General features: G+C 43.6%; 1 protein-coding gene across 1 annotated transcript in view; it reads left to right on the plus strand.

Annotated features, from left to right (window-relative positions):
- GALNT10 (polypeptide N-acetylgalactosaminyltransferase 10) overlaps positions 1–17,822 on the plus strand; it is a 208,962-nt gene that overhangs the window by 90,925 nt on the left and 100,215 nt on the right. Inside the window, exons 2-3 of the mRNA XM_032851627.1 lie at positions 2,472–2,574; positions 5,347–5,485. Coding sequence (XP_032707518.1) covers positions 2,472–2,574; positions 5,347–5,485 — 242 coding nt within the window. The remainder of the gene's footprint in view (positions 1–2,471; positions 2,575–5,346; positions 5,486–17,822) is intronic.

Raw genomic sequence — 17,822 nt, forward strand, 5'->3', positions numbered from 1 at the left:
CGGCCCAGTCCCAGGAAGAGGGGATCACAACCTGAGCCGAAGGCAGACACTTAACTGACTGAGCCACCCAGGCAGCCCAGGAATGAACATTTCTAATGTCCCAGGTGGGGCAGTGCTGCTCACACTTTGGGAATCTCTTTGTATAGGCTCCTTCCATTAAGATAGCCTCAACTTGGCCGATCTTCTTCATCCTGCTAGTGACCTCAGCAGTCAACTGAAGTTCCCAGTTTTTGCGTAGCAGAAGAGGGAAAAGGAATTGGGAGGGAGGGCTGGAGAAAAGATTGCTAACCAGGCGTTGACCAATCCTTCTTGACCTCTTAGCAATGAAGGGTTTTACCTTGTACAGGTCCCTGACCCACCCCAAGACTCGGCTGCTCTGTGTGTGAAATGGGAAAGTGGCCCTGGTCAGTTTCCAAGTAGCTTTATTTACTTGTTTGGAGATTTGATTGTCCATTTGTTTTTAGCAGGTGCTTTCTAAAATGAAATCCACATGGAACCAGTTCAGAAAACAGACAGATGATTGCTGGTCTGGTTGAAAGGGGGTCGACCTCCCACTCTCAGCACCCCTCCTCCTAAGACAGTGCTAAGTGTCTCCTATAGAAATGTAGCTGAGCGCAGTTGAAATTTGCTGAAGAAACTTCCAGCTCAACTTCTGTGATTTCTGAGAACCCTGAGAACTGTTCGTGGGCACGTGGGCTTTGTTTTCACAGTTCTCTTTCACTCTTTGACCACATCTGGCATGCTAACTTTCCAGATCTTCTCCTTACAGCTCAGAGAGGTCTGTAGGAGAGGGAGCACAAAGGATTGTTATTATCATTAGAGCTGATGTAAGGATATTGAGCCGTTGTGGAAAATCTGCTAAAACAAGGATCAGCCAGAGACTTAATAAACAGGCTTGGGGATGATTTTATTCTGGTGGCTTCTTGTTAGTGCTAATGTTGCAGCATGCCACATGCTCAGGGCCTTCGTAGCTAATTACATAGGAAATAGGACCACTGGATCTCATATGCCACAGTGGCAAGAACAAGTCTGCAAGATTTTTAATGGGCAAGGTGATGTGGAAAGCCATTCTCATTTATGTGAACACAGGAAGATCCTTAAACAGCCCTGGGGAAGGCTCTAACTGAGCCACCGGGCCAAGTCTTTAACCTTGACTGTTGGCATGGGGAAGCATCTGGCGCCTTCTAATGACCCCACATACTGGAATCCAACTCCTTTAATTAGGAAACTGCTTCTAATAGGCCCACCAGGATGGACTTACCTCCCAGACACAATAAATGCTGGCAGAGCCGGGCCCCTAGGGGCCACTCTCTTGTGACTGCTGTATATATTCCCATTTTCTTTCAGCCCTCCAATTGCTTGTTCATACATTCTGCACACAATGGCCAAATGTTCATGCTGTTTGGGACTGGGCCTTTGGGACTGTAGAAGTGACCAAGACCCGACTTCTGCTCTGGGTGCAGAGCTCCTCAGGCCCAGCCCAGCTCTCCCACCCTCTGCTGCCCCTGGAAGTCTTTGCCCTGCCTCTCATTTCTGCTTACCTGAAGCTTAGCCCAAACACCGTCAAGTCTGCAATATTTTCCCCTGTTCTCCCTAGTGGAAGTCAATTCCTCCTATAGCCCTTTCTCCAGGCCTCTGATTTGAGGTTCACTTAACCTGCCCTGTCCAGTATATGGCCATGAGTCACCTGGAAGGGTCTGAATTGAGATGAACACAAGTGTAAAATACACACTGGATTTCAAAGGCTTAGTGGATGCCTGGGTGGCTCAGGTCCATGATCCCAGGGTCCGGGGTTCAAGCCCCACTCAGGCTTCCTGCTCAGAGGCCAGCCTGCTTCTGCCTCTCCCTCTCCCTGCCACTCCCCCTGCTCGTGCTCTCTCTCTCTCTCTCTCCCCCACCCCACTTCCCTCTGACAAATAAATTAATAAAATCTTTAAAAAAAAAAAAAAGGGATTTCAAAAGCTTAGTACAAAAAAACCAATAAAATATCTCAGGGATTTTTTACACTGTGTGTTGAAACGATAATACTTTAGATAGACTATATTGTAAATATATTATCAAAACTGATTCATCTGTTTTTTATTTTTAATTTTTTTTAGTGTGAATACTAGAAAATTTAAAGTTACACATGTGGCTCACATTTGTGGCTCGCATATTTCTGTTGGACAGAGCTACACTTGTGCTTTCTCCCTTGGGGGAAAGGACTGTCTGTCCATCTGTTTTCTCTCCTGCTGCTTTCACAGTTCCAGGAGGCTGGACACCGTGTACCTGTCATCCTCCTGACCTTTGCCCACCTGACTGGCATACGGCAGCACTAACAAAGGCAGATCGAGGGGATTCATAAATGAGCAGTTGATGACAGATCGTCAAGCAGTACCAAAAGCTCCCATAGAGAGTGCGATTTCTGGGTCTCTGTTATTGAATTTATTTCCCCTTTCCTTCTTTTTCACTGTTTTTATCTTTTTTTTAAGGGCTCCCACAATCAGCAGAAGAAGATATTTTTCGTGGGAGATGGGCAGAAGCTGAAGGATTGGCATGACAAAGAAGCCATCAGAAGGGACGCCCAGCGCGTAGGTATGGAGAGCAGTATCGTGCATTGGCGGGTCCTGTGAAGGGCAGGTGCACATGTTTAGCAGGCGTGTCTGGACCTCCTGTTCACTCCCTCTCCATTTGCCGCCATCCCTTCCCCTGCTTCCTGGAAAGGCTCCCTCTTCACCTGTTAGCTGATCCCGTTCTCCACTCACATCGCCAGATCCACTGCCTTCAGGAATTGTCCCCACCACCTTTACTGGGTGACAGATGATGTCCCCCTACCCTTTATGAGATAATTTACCACTAAAATGAGGAGCAGTCATGATAAGAACCAACGTTTATTAAATACCTGCAGTGAGTGAGGCCCGGGCTCCACACTTGGCACATTTTCTCAGGGAAACCCCAAGTTACCCTTTGTGGCCCATTTGACGAGAAGGGACCTGAAGCTCAGAGATGTGGGGTAATCTGCCTGCAGTCACGCAGTGAGAAAGAGGCAGGTTTGGGACTCGAACCCAGGTCTGGATGTAACCACAAGGTTGAATGGATTTAGCAGGCTTCAGCTAAAGTTTTCTTTGGCTGATTAGTCTTTGGAGCAGTTCCTGTTACACTGGGGAGTTGGGAAGGGGAGGGGAAGGGTGGGGTTTATAGAAATAATGTGGAAAGTCATCTCTAGAGAGCCTAGACTCGGAGTCAGGATGGCAGATCTGGCACCACTGGCATCAGCTCTGGCAGCACGTGACCATCAGATCCCATATTCCTGGAGCCTCAGTTTCCCCATGTGTCAGCGGGACTCACACTTCCTGCTCAGACAACCTCGGTGGTGTTGTCAAGGTGACACAAATAAAGTGATGGGTATGAAGCAACTTTACAATACTGGAAAGCACTGTAGAAATATAGGGATTGGTATTTTATTCATTTTTATCTTAGTTAGAAGAACCCACCACTATTGATTTTTTTTTTTTATTACATTATGAAAAAAACCAGACTACAGCAGGCTCTAATTAGAGCTGATACAATAACTGATGGTCAGGGAAATCTAAAAACACAATATGCATTTTTCTGTAGGGCAGTGATTGAAAATGAAGGTGGGGGTGGGTGCTGGTAAACTGAGAAAGGAAACATTTGAAACAAGCTGATTTTCCAGGCAGTTATCATACGAGAATTATTAGAACATGGGGCTAACTAGCAAGAAAAAGAGTAAGCAGTAGAGACATTATTTTTTTTTTAAGATTTTATTTATTTATTTGACAGAGATCACAAGTAGGCAGAGAGGCAGAGAGAGAGGAGGAAGCAGGCTCCCTGCTGAGCAGAGAGCCCAGTGTGAGGCTCCATCCCAGGACCCTGGGATCTTGACCTGAGCCAAAGGCAGAGGCGTTAACCCACTGAGTCACCCAGGCGCCCCAGTACAGACATTATTAAGAATAATAATAACCAGCTTGTGTTGAGTGCTAACTCTGTGCCAGGCATCTTGCCCTGCATTACCTCCTTAGTTATCACATTGAACCTTCTTTTCCCCTTTCATCCAAAGGGCAAAGCCCAATCAGAGAAAGTCTTAACAGCACGTCCAGGATAACAAAGCTTCGAGTAGCAGGTTTGGGCTTCAAGCTGCACTCTGCCAGACTCTAGGGCCTGAACTCTGAGTCACTCCCCTGTACTGCCTTCCTGAAACTTCCCTCTCTAAGCAGATGCTTCTGGCTGTCCTTTTTCTGCTGGCTGCATTTGTGTCCCTTGCAGAATCCGTCCTGGGCCCTAGCCAGCACCGTCTTATCATGGAGCCTTTGGAGTTACAGATGGCAGCGTCCCCTCTCTCATCTGGTTGGGTGGAGTAGGCACAGCCTTTGGCCCCACCTGTCAGCCTGCACCTTCCCATCAAGCTGATGTTGTCAACATTTACTTTGCAAAGTAAATAGGGTATTGCTCAGACTGCAAGCTCCAGAAGACGAGGTGATTTTTAACGAGCTGATTTTATGGCCATTTCTTCAAGACTCTGTCCACTTGCAGATTACTGCACTGTTATTGCAGGGGTGGGTGTGGACTTTCCTACTCACTATCTGCACCCTGGGAACCCAGAGAATAATTTCCTGGAGCATCAGGAACTCTCCCCACTTAGATTGTACAGAGAAGGGACAGCTAGCACTTTACCCACCCAAATTCATGACTTTTCGGGCAATCGTGGCCTAGGCTAGGCAGATCTTAATCGTTTGATGACTTAAAAGATCAAAGCATCTTTTATCACTTGTAGCATTTTTTCTTTGCATATGAAGTTTGCCTCGCCGAGAGTAATCTTAATATAGTTTATAATTTCTGCCATGTATGCACCCTCACTTTTGACTTTCTCAGTGGGGTGTGGGTACCAGATGGAGCAAAGCTGCCGTTCAGAGAGTTGGTGTGACTGGCCCAAGGTTCGTCAGCTCATATGAAGTAGATCTGGCCTCCTGTCCAGCTGATGGGATGCCATGGTCAGGGATGTCTGGGGCCCCTGGCAGAGTAGGGTGAGCATGGACTTTGGAGCTCACAAACCTGCTCTTAAAACTTTCTTGAGTCCCAGTTTATCCATCCATAGAATGAAGCCTCACACGTCCGCCCTGACAGCTTGCTGTGGGGATGACGTGAGAACAGGTCTGTGAAGTGCGTGACAAGGGCGTGGCTGAAAAAATTCTTATTTCCCTCCCCTCTGTAGACTCCCCCTGCAAAATCTAGAGGTCCACTCTGTATCCATTTGTAAAGTTTTATCTCTGTGGTTTAATCATATCTTTCATCCTTCTTCCCCCACTCCATTCGATTAGCAACATTGACTTTGCTTTTTGCTTCTAGGAAATGGAGAACAAGGGAGACCTTACCCCATGACCGACGCAGAGAGAGTGGATCAGGCGTACCGAGAAAATGGATTTAACATTTACGTCAGCGATAAAATCTCCCTGAATCGCTCTCTCCCTGATATTCGGCACCCAAAGTGAGTGTGACATCTCTCATCTGGGATCTAGGGATTTTGCCTGTGGCTCTTGATAAGAATTAATTAAAGAAACAGGTACATCAAGCGGGCTGGAGGAAATTCCCTCCTTGGTACACAGGGCCATGGTCCAGAGGTTTATATGATGGGATTCCCCTAGATTTAGAGGTGGGGTGGCAGAGGGTTGAAAAAGAACCTGTCTCCTTCCCCTTCACTTTTCAAGCAGTGGAAACTTTCGGACCTCTGCATTTCCCCTTTGCTCTGGCCTATGGGTACATGCAAACCTCACATTCAGACAATTGCAATGACAGTTTCAACCCTCATGCTCCCCACTTTCTGTGTGCTACTTTTTTTTTCCCTTTTCTTAAAAGAGGGCTTTGTGCCTGTATATTTATGTCCTTTCTTAATAAGCTGACTCAAATCACTTTGAGACTAGACACATTGTAGCAGGGATAAAGAGCGTAAGAGTGGCAGCCAACATTCCCTCAACAGTTATCATGCGTTGTTTGCAGCATCTGAGGTTCCTGTGAGGTAGGTCCTACAATGGTGCCCATTTTACAGCCGGGGAAACTGAGGCTTAAATGAGCATCCTAACTCATGGCCCCGGGGTTGCAAAGAAGCGGAACCAGGTCTCCAACTCAACCAAAACCTGTACTTGGGACCTTAAGCTGTCCTGCCTCCCTCGCCATTTTCAGGAGGCTTACTGTGGTGGTTAAGAGTGATTTCCTACTAGAGCAGGAGTTCTTAAAGTTGGTTTGCAGTAGAGTTGCCTGGATGGTTGTTAAGAGCCCAGGATACTGTGCCTCACCCCCATAGATCTCGATGTAATAGATCTGGGTTAGGGCCCATGAACTTGCGTTATAAGTAAGCTCCCATGTGATGCTGGTGCAGCTTATCTTGGATCCACACTTTGGGAACCTCTGCAGGCTGAATTCAAAATGGCTGCTACAGGAAGACTAGTACCAGGTGGCACCGGAGCACACAGTGTTTTGCTCAGGGGTTTAGGAAGTAGAGCCCAGGAAAAGATAATATCAGCTAACACTCGGTTGGTACTTATTGTATGCCAGGCTTGATTCTCAGCCAGTGGTTCTCAAAGTGTGGCTCTCAGCCCAGCAATGCCATGGGTACCTAGGAGCATATTAGACATGCACATTCTCTGTTTCCAGCCCAGATCTACTGCATCAAAAGCTCTTGAGAGGGACCCAGCAGTCAGTGTTTGAATAAGCCCTCCTGGTGATTTTAATGCAAAGCTTAAGTTGTAGAAGATGTTCTAGATACTTCAAGTGCTTTACCTCACTTAGCCAAACCTTCTAAAAACCCAACGAGGTACATACCTTTATTACCATCATTTTACAGATAAGGAATCGAGGCATGAGAAGGTTAGATGATTTACATAAGATGGCGCAGTGAGTAAGTGGAATCAGAACTTGAATTTGGGGACTGTGACTTGACATTTATAACACGAGGTCTCTCCACCTAGAAGAACTCCATTGGTAGAAAGCAGGACAGGCACAGCTTGGAGGTACTACAGGTTCTACTCCAGAACACTGTGGTAAAGTGAATCAGACGAGTTCTTTGGTTACCCTGTGCACATAAAAGTTTACACTATGCTGTCATCAGTTAAGTGTGCAACAGCATTATGTCTAAAAAAAGTACGTACCTTAATTAAAAAAGCACATTATTGCTAAAAAAAAAAATGCTAACCATCATCTGGGCTTTTAGTGAGTCGTAATCTTTTTGCTGGTGGAGGGTTCTGCCTTAACGTGGCACCTGCTGACTGATAGGGGTGGAGGTTACCAAAGGCAAGGGTGACTCTGCCAATTTCCTAAAATAAATCAACAATGATCTAGGCTGTATCAGTCAACTTATCCATTCCAGAAAGATTTCTCCATAGCATGTGATGCTGTTTGATAGCATTTACCCACAGGAGATCTTTCAAAATTGAAACCAGTCCTCTCAAACCCTGCCACTGCTTTATCAACTCAGTCTGTGTAATATTCTAAATGCTTTGTTGACATTTCAACAATCTCCACAGCGTCTTTACCAGAAGTAGTTTCCATCTCAAGAAGCCACTTTTTTTGCTCACCCATAAGAAACAGCTTCTAATCCATTAAAGTTTTATCATGAAATTGCAGTAATTCAGCTACAACAATGATCAAGAGAAAGTTAGAAATGCTGTGAGGATTACCAGTATGTGACACACATGAAGCAAGCAAATACTGTTAGAAAAAGGACACCAACAGACTTGCCCAACATGGGGTTGACACAAACCTTAACTTTGTAAAAAAACATGGTATCTGGAAAACAGTAAAGGGAAGTGACCATAAATAGATACTAATCCCAATAGTAAAGAATTAATCTTGATACTATGTTGGGGCTACTTACAAGATGCTTTCTGTCCCATTCCATCTTTCAGTTCCTGCAGCAACACCTTGAAGTTGGCCTTATTATTATTATCCTCTCTACTTTGTAGATGAGAAAACCGCCTAGCCAGGATTCCGTCCCCCAGAAAATATGCTGCCTGTCCAGGATGGGCCCTATTCATAAGGACTTCTTGCCATGAGGGGAGGGAGCGTGGGGCCTCGGAGTGCTTGTCTGTGGCGTTTGCAGTAATTTGTTTCATGGTCTTCACTTCAAGCCCCAGATTTTTCATCTAAGTCTGAGCATGTAGTTCAGATATTACTGATGTTGCTCAATTCAGAACTGTGACCTGACTCTGAGGGTCAGAAACTCAATTTATGTGTTTAGCCCCTTGCAGAGTTCAGAATTCTACACTAATTTCATCTTGCCGGCTCTGGAAAAGAAGTTCATCTGGGAGCACTGCCCTCTGACCTCAGCTGTTGTTCTGCACTACTGCAGGGTCTCAACTCTGGCTGGACCTGGGGTGGCTTTAAAAATAGACAAAGGCCAGGGCCCCACCCCAGAACACTGGAATCTGAGTCTCTGGGGGTGCCTCCGGGGTCTTGGTAGTTTCTAAAACCTCGTAAAGCAATGCTCACTTAGATAACTAGGGTTGAGAAACTGCTGGTGTGAAATAAGGAAGATTTTTTACAACAAGAGAGAGAAACTAGGTGTGGTCACAGCTTTCATCTGTCCATTCATCTGTTCAGTCTGTAAATATACAGGCATGGTCTCCTATGTGCCAGGCCTTTTGCTTGACACCAGGATCATAATGATAAATGAGCCATTATTGCTGCCTTGTGCAAGAGATGGGGGCATACAGGCCAAACAGGTCATTAACATCCCAGATGAGAAGACCAGTAATGAGAGCTAATAAGAGTAGACAGAGCACCCGGAACCTCAGAAGACCCCCCCACCCAGCCCCAGCCTTTGCAAGAAGACACTGAAGGTGGAGAAGTAGGCATGAGAGGCAGGCTCTCCCGGCTTACTGACTACAAGTTTGAGGCTCCCAGCTGATGAGAGGCCACAACAGCTCTGGAAAAGAAAGGTCTTCTTCATCTAGGAGTCCTGGGGCCCACAGATAGGACCATAAACCTGAATGAGGCAAAACACTGCATTTTTCTTTTCAGTAACCTCTCACGGAAATGTGGTGTTCCTTGCCGTTATGACTGAAGGCAACAAAGCACCTGTGATGTCGTCACCAAAAGAAATCACTTACCTTTACATCACTTTACAAGTGTCTAGAAACATCCTGAACACTCATCCCTGCTGTGAAGGGAAGGTAGTTTTTAGAACTGCCCCTGGCTTGTGTTGTGTACTGTGTTCATAAGGAAATACTTTTATTACTGTATTTCAAATTGTTTATTATTTTGATAACTGTATCTCAGTCTAATTGGTTTCCTTTATCATCTGACCTATTTTATTTTATGCATCATAAAAGCTACTCTGAGAAGCGGCCAGAGGCTTTGGCAGCCTGGCAGAGGGGTCCAGGGCATCAGTACGGTGAGGAACCCCTGTTCTAGGTGTTGGAATGAAGCCTGAGGACGCTTCAGGCTCCGCTCCAAGTCACCATGAAAGATGTTCCTAAATCCCGTGCTCCTGACCCCCCCTAACTCCTGCTCAACACACACTTTTTGGAATTCCCAGTGTGGACGCTCACTTTCCAGAAATGAGTTGATAAATGTCTTAAAGAGCTTTTACTTTTTTCCCGGGCTGGAGGGGTTTGGTGGATCTTTCCTGCAGACAGCAGAAAAGTGTGAGGAAATTAGAGCAGTGGAGACACTCTCTCCCTGTGGTTTCTTTTAGCTGAAACAACTTTTCTAGCAGGAGCTGTTTTATAAGTCAAATGTTTGCCTTTTACTTCTTCAGCTGAGTTTTGGCAATAGCCAAGAGCAGGACTGAGGGGCTGTTTGTGCCAGCTGCATTTGCTCCCACCAGAAGCTGTACCAGAGACCATGGAGCCACAGAGAACGGAGACCAGGCAGTTAGGCCTGACTCATTGGGCTTGCAAGTGGGAGGCGGCCCCCTGACTCTGCAGGGATCTGTCCGCTACAACCCGCGGCTGAGGGAGCTGAATGGAAGCTGGCTGGTGCACTGGCCTGCTTTCCCTGCTCCTCCCCTGGGGGGTTGGGAGGTTGCTCAGCAGCTGTGCATGAAGGCCCCATGAGGGCGCAGAGCTGATGGCAGCAGCCCCAACTGCTGGAGTGCCTGGGGTCTGAAGGTTCCTGTGCAAACTTCTCCTCTGAGAAAATGGTGATTTTCTCCCATGCAAAGACTGTCCGTGGTGGGACGGAAAGCAGTCAGCATTCATGGTAGGAATGAAAACTACCTACAATCCTGAACTGTTTTCCCCAGTCCATTGGCTTAGCTTTCAGTAATGAGTGAACCCAAATGGAATCTTTGTTGCAGTTAAAGGCCCAAATCTACCAAATTCTTGGTTCCATGCTTCCTTTTGCTTGTTGCTTTTTGCTAAATTAACTCTGTTGATTTATGGTATATGTTGAATTTCCTTAAAAGAACTTAGAAGTTCATACTGTTATAATAAGCCAGTATTCTGTTGATCGCCTTTACATCTCCAGTGGGTTACAAAAGCAATAACAGAGGCAATTATGGCCTATTTGTGTTGATAAACATTTATTAAATATATACTCTGGAAAGAAAGATGGCTTGTAAGCACAAGTTTAAATCAGCCACACTTATAGCACTTGTTGTAATGGTAATCATAGTGCCCCCAATATGAATGTACACAGAGACATACAAAAATGCTATTTGGGGGTCAAAACAGAGTAACAAGGACATTTTCCTGCCTGAAATAACAACAACAAAGGACAAACTGTGAAGCAGTGGTTTACATGATACTGAACATCAGACAGTAATTCTTAAGAGATGGGAGACAACTGAGGTGAACCTTACAGGTTCCCCAGCTTTTGTCTTGAGAGAGTTTCCATGCCATGGTGTAGGAAGGGGAGCCCAAGTAGAGTCCAGGGAGACCAAAGAGGTCAGAGTTCATAGGACCAGGTCCCAGAGAAGAGAGAGCCATATGTATGGAGATGGAGCTGTGGAGATCTTCAGAGCAGACCTCGACTACTCAGCAGATGTCTGATGAGTACTTACCTGTGCAGAAGCTTCCTGAGACTGGGAAAGGGGTCACCCGAAAGGGTTAGAGGGAACAGTTCTTAGCTCTCACACAGAGCTGAGACTCTATACTACTCAGACTGGGAACCTCATAATTCATAACTTTTGGAGAAATGAGTAGAGTACTTAAAAGAGTTTTACCTCACAAAGACTAATAATTAGTCTTAGACTGAACAGTGCTCTGGACTAGTCTAAAAAAATCTTATATTATGACCCAGAAAGGCCAAACTGTTTCTAAGTAACTTAACTACATTCTAAAACAAAGCATGAGACTATAGAAAGACAAGGATTTAAAAAAAAAAAAAAAAAAAAAAGACAAAGATATTCAGCATGAACCAAGGTAAAACCCAGTCAAAAATTATCAGGCATGCAAGGAAGCCAAGAAACATGGCCTATAATGAGGAAAATACTAATTAAAATAAACCCAGATTTGACAACCATTTTAGAATTAGAGGACACTAAAACAGTTATTATAACTATTCCATATGTTTCAAAAATTAAGTAGACACATGAATGATATAAAAAGACCCAAACTGAACTTCTAGAAATGAAGCTAACAATGCAGTGGAAAATAGTGCATGGGATGAATGGCAGCTTAGCTATTGCAGGGGGGTTGGGGGGAGTGAAACTGAAGAGTAGGAAAATAAACTACTCCAAAATAAAATACAGAAAAAGAATTTTTCAAAATTAAAAGAGCATTAATGAACTGTGGGACAACATTAAGCAGTCAAATATCTAGGTAATTGGAGTCTGTGAACGGGAGGAGGAAAACAGTGGCCAAAATTTTTCATGGGGAGTGACAGCTATAAAATCACAGATCCAAGAAGCTCAATGAAACCCAATCCAAGAAACATGAATAAAATGACACCACTGTACATCATAATCAAATGACTATAAGCCAGTGATGAAGACAAAGTTTTAGAGTACGCAGAGAAATAACACATGTTATACACAGAGGCCCAAAGGCAAGGATGACAGAATTCTCACCGGGAACAAAAGAAGCAAGAATACAGTGTAACTAAACTTCTTGAAGGTACTAAAAGTAAAAACTCTGTCAACCTAGAATTCTATACCCAGAGAAAATAGCTTTCAAAAATAAAGGCAAATTAGAGACTTGTCAGACATAAAAAAAGCTGAAAGAACTTACCACAGCAGTTTTGTCCTATAAGAAATGTTAAAGGAAGTCCTTTGGAGAAAAAATATAACAGATGGAAATAGGGATTTCATTTATAAAGAATGAAGATCACTGGAAATAGTAACTCTGTGGGTAAATTATTTATTTCTCCCCCTCCTAACTCCATCCCACCCCATCCCCTACACTATTTCTTTCTTATTATTTAAATCTTTTTTTAAAGTATCTGACTGTGTAGCCAGAAATGATAACAACATGTTGTTGGGTTTAAACCTATATAAAAGTACAATGTATGCCAACATAAAGGTCAGAGAGGAGAAATGATTTTATACTACTATTAGATTCTCATACTACTTGTGAAGTGATATATCATATAAAGGTATACTGTTATAACTTTAAAATATATCCTATAAATCATAAAACAAGCACTAAAATAATAAAAAGAGTTTTGTAAACAAATAAGTCAACAAGGGAGACAAAATGGAATAATGAAAAATATTCGGTTAATCCAAAAGAATGCAGAAAAAGAGAGAAAAGGGAACTGAGATCAGAAAAGAGAAATAGAGGGGTGCCTGGGTGGCTCAGTCAGTTAATATGCTGACTGCAAGAAACACAAAGATACAAATAAAAGCAAAAGGATAGGAAAGATCTGCCATGCTAACACCAATCAAAAGAAAGCTTTGGTGGCCAAATGAATATCAGTTAAAGTAGAATTCAGAACAAAGAGTATCACGGATAAAGAAGGTGGTTTTGTAATTTAATAAAGCTGTCCTTCATTAAGAGAACATAGCAACCTAAAATGTTTATGTACCTCATAAGAGAGCTTCAAAATACACGAAACAAAAAGTCAAGGAAGGGCAAAGAGAAATAGACATAACCACAATTATGAGATTTCAACACCCTTCTCTCAAAAATTGATAGAATGATTGGAAAATCAGCAAAGATATAGTAGACTTGAACAGCATTATCCACCAGCATGACCCAACTGACATTTGTAGAACACTCTACCAATAACAGCAGAATGTCCATTTTTTTAAAAGTGCATACAGAACATTTTCCAAGATAGATCATATTCTGGGTTGGAAAACAAGTCTCCACAAATTTAAAAGGATTCAAGTGATACAAAGTATGTTTTCTGACCACAGTGGAATTAAATTTAGAAACTAATAACAGAACAGTCTCTTAAAATTTCCAAATGTTTGGAAACTACGTAATTCGTGTATGAATAACAGATGGGTCAGAGAAGAAATCAAAAGGAAAATTAGAAAATGTTTTGAACCAAATGGTAATGAAAACAGCATATCAGAATTTGCGGGGTGTCACTAAAGCAATGCTTCCCGGTAAGTTTGTAGCATTCAGTGCTTACTTTAGGAAAGAAAAATGGTCTCAAATTGATGACATCAGCTTCTCCTTTAACATACTAGAAAAATAAGAGCAAGTTAATTCAAAATAAGCAGAAGAAAGGAAGTAAAAAAGATCAAAGCAGAGATCAGTAAAGTAAAAAACAGAAAAACAGGGGTGCCTGGATGGCTTAGTTGGTTAAACCTCTGCCTTTCTGCTCAGATCATGATTTCAGGGTTCTGGGATTGAGTCCCACATCAGCCTCTCTGCTCAGCGGGGAGCCAGCTTCTCCCTCTCTCTCTGCCTGCCTCTGCCTACTTGTAATTTCTCTCTCTGTCAAATAAATGAATAAAATCTTTAAAAAAGTTAAAAAATTAAAAAAAAACAGAAAAACAATATGAAAAAAATCAGTAAAACCAAAAGCTAACTCTTCGAGATAGTCAATTAAATGGATTAACTTCTAACCAGACCACCACAGAGAAAAAGAAGACACAAATTACCAATATCAGGAATGAGAAAGGTGATATATTGTGATATATCAATAGATACTATACCTATCAAGGGACTAAGAAAGGAGTACTCTGAACAACTTCATGCCTGTAAATTCAGCAACTTAGATGAAATAATAAACTCCTTGAAGGACACAAACTATCAAAGCTCACTCAAAAAGAAATGATTATTAACCAGAATAGTCAAATTGATAATATAGTTAAGAACCTCCCTACAAAGAAAGCACTAGGTCCAGATGGGTTCACTGGTGAATTCCCCCCCAAAAAACCTAAACGTTTCCAAAAAACGAAAGAGAGTGGAGTACTTTCCAACTCATTGTGAACTCAGCATTATCCTGCTATGAAAACAAGACAAAGATCTTGCAGGAAAATTAAATTATAAACCAGCATCCCTTATGAGCAGGTTGGACAGGTCCTGTTATTGTCATCATCATCATCATTACTCACTTTCTTCAGATGAGCAAATAGAAGAATCAAAATGGCGGAGGGAGAGTGACCTGTGGCCAAAGTCACACAGGTACACCCTGGGCAGAGTTACAGCTGGAGTCCAGTTGGAAATAGATTTGTTGTGGTGGTTTGCCAGCCATTGCAGTATCCAAAACACCCAGATAAGAGTAAGGAATCGGGACGAGGGAGACACCTGAGGGGAAATGAGTGGGCCCAGGAGAGCTGGCAGCGCTGAGGACTTGAGAACTAGAAAAGCCTGATATTTATAAATATCCCCAGAAACAGAAACAGAATCTTCTGAAATGGTGATGTGAACCTGAGCAAGAAAGGCCAGGGATGTAACAAGAATTGAGTTTTCCTGACCCCAGAAGACGTTGCCAGCTCTGCATTTATGTTGGGGACCCTGGGGGTCAAAGGAAGCTGTTGGCAGAACTGCCACCTGTGCTCTTGGGCTCTTGTCCTGCATGACCACCTATGGGTGTACCCCCAGCTAATTAAATCAGGAATTTAATCTAAAGTAACTATGTATCAGGGGCTTTTTTCCCATGCCTCCACCCCAAATCTGTAGCCTACCTAAAATATAGCTAGCCCCTACTCATTTATACTAAAATGATCAAGTGTCAGTTCCTGCCATAAAGAGATTGCAAGCCTATTAGTCACCTCAACCTGCCTCTACAAGTTTTTCATTCATTCATTCATTCACTCATTCATTCAGCAAATATTTATCATGTGCCTACCATGTGTGCTTATTATATGAGCTAGTCCTTGGGGAAACAGCAATGAAAAGAATAGGCAAAATTTCCTTTTTTCCTGGAGCTTACATTCTCCTGGGTGGAGGAGGTCATAAACATTTTTTTTTTCAGATGTTGATAAATAGATTTAAGAAATGGAAAGAGGGAGAGTAGAGAGAAAGTGATGGGAATGGGATGGATTTTATTTCGGTGGGAGAGAGGCCTCTCTAATAAGATGACATATGAACAGAGATACGAAGAAATGAGGAGTCTAGCAGGGCAGTTAACTGGGGGAAGAACTCTGCAGGCAGAGGAAACAAGCAAAGGCCCTGGGGCCATCATGGTGAGCTTTGAAAATGTAAAACTGAACTGATAGTGACTAATGATACTGCACAGACAGCTACAAAGATGACTAAAGGCAAAAGGGCTGTCAATTCCCATATTCTATAGAATTTTTTGGAGAGTGAGAGGGCCAGAGGGTCTGACTTCGAGAAGGTATTTCTCAGAAGGTAGTGGCTATTGTAGGGGTTCAGAGAAAGCATAGCCGGAGACAGCAGTAGCTTTTGGGGGGTGGTGGGCTGTGTCTGGTGTTCTGGCCAGCGCCATCCCCAATGGGGCAGAGAAGGAAACCACTTCCCTTTCTTCTACTTGGCAAACCTGTGGGTGTCCGGACTGCTGTCTGCTTCATCTCCTTAGACCTTTATTGGATTGAAGAAAGTCAGCCCCATTGCCCACCGGGGGCATCATGTTTGGCCTGTGGAGCCCAATGAGCCAGGAGGAAAGTGATGGGAACAAGGCTGGAGAGGTGTCAGGGCCACATGGGGCTTTGGCTTTTACCAAAGCAAGTGAGATGGGCAGTACTGGAGAGTTTTGAGCAGAGAGCGACATAATCTGATTTTCCTTTTCAGAGGATCACTTCAGTTGCTATGTTAAGAACAGACTGTAGGCGGCCAACGGTGGAAGCGGGAAAACCAGTTAGGAGTTTGTTACAGCCAAGCAAAGCAGAGCGACAGTGACTCAGACCACAGTGGCAGAGAAGTAGCAGAGAACCAGTGGCCACATTCTAGATAGACTTTGAAGGTGGAGAGGACGGGATTTACTTATAGACAATATGGATATGGAAAGAAGAGAAGAGATGGAGATAATGCCAAGGTTTTTGGCCAGAGCAGCTGGGAAGATGGAGTTGCCATTTACGGAAACAAAGGCTTTGAGAAGAGCAGACTTGGGGAAAACGAAGATTTTTATTTCTGTCAAGTTTAAGACGTCATTGAGCATCCAAATGACGAGGTCAAGTAGGCAGTTTAGTAAATGGTGCCATTTATGTTGTGAAAAATGGAAACGGTGACGGTATCCTTTTCTGTGTTGCTCTGTTTTTATTGTGGTTTTAATTAACTTGCTTTCCTTGAATAGCAAGAAATGGTTGAGGCATAATGGATAGTAAATCTAGAAGTGATCCAAGATCAGCTGTGGGCTATGGCGTGGTGTGCGGAGTCATGGATTTTGGGTGCCCTGTGCAGGTCATGGCAGGGACACGCACACCTCCTTTCTCCCTCCGCAATGGGACTGGATGGCCTGAGTGTGCACCTGCCCCCTGTCCCACCTGCCACGGTGCCGAGAGATGTGTCAGATCCTCCGTGGAACAGCGACAGGCTTGGAAGACATATTTAGTATGTATTTTTGCAGTTCTTACCCTTTTTCTCCTGATCCGTGTGCTGGAGTAAGCTTGGTTGACAGTTGCTAATGGAGAACTTGAGTATAAGCCTAGCACCCCCGGGATGCTCAGTCTGGGGGGGATGAGGATGCCCTGGTTTGACAGGTTGGTAGCAAGGCAGTTGTGTAATAGGGGCAGGAGGTTGGAAAGAAGGGCCGTACCCTAGTGATTTGTGAGCAGAGAAAGGAAAAAGTCCAGATTTCTTTGGAGCATCACTGATTTTTCAGGAGGCTTAAATCAGTTCTCTGAAATTACATGACTCCCTTCTGAACAGTGGTGTTTCTTCCAAGACGATAGTTATTGATCCCTCAGACCTAATATTGAGATTTAAAGTTGCTCATAAGCCTTAAAATAAAATGGCAGCCAATAAAACCTCAGGTTGACTTCTTTTCTGTAATTTTAAAAACAGATTTCATTGAATTCAGCCCTTCGTTGAAATTACAGAGATAGATGGGTTGTAAGCAAAAATGGCTGCCTTGTCAACTAAGAAATCAAATGGGCACATATCCCCTACAATTTATGCTAGGTGGGAAGCACTTGACAGCCATGAGCTGATGTATGGTTCTGTTCTTTTATCTTTTCTGCAGACCAGTGCATTTTCTGGATCTTCTAGAAATGGAGGCTGTATTCTCCATGAATAATAACGATGTCTCCCGTTTGTCACGCGCTTATGTGCCAAGCGTGGAGTTGAGCCCTTTACCAGCCCCGGTTTACTTCTTCCAACTTTGAGGTTTTGCGTGATGTTTTTTCCCTTTCTGTTTCAACACTGTCTTCTCATGCACTAAAACACTATTATAGCTCCGTGTGATTCCAGTCTCTCTGAAATTGTTTGAACCTCACGGGGACCACTAGCTCCATTTTACAGGTGGATAAACCGGACCTCAGATGAGCTCAGCCAGCAGAGAGCAGGAAAGACTCAAACCTGGATCCAAGC

The sequence above is a fragment of the Lontra canadensis genome, unplaced genomic scaffold (assembly GCF_010015895.1).
Source record: "Lontra canadensis isolate GAN:19392208 unplaced genomic scaffold, GSC_riverotter_1.0 scaffold5, whole genome shotgun sequence".
Lineage (NCBI taxonomy): Eukaryota > Metazoa > Chordata > Mammalia > Carnivora > Mustelidae > Lontra > Lontra canadensis.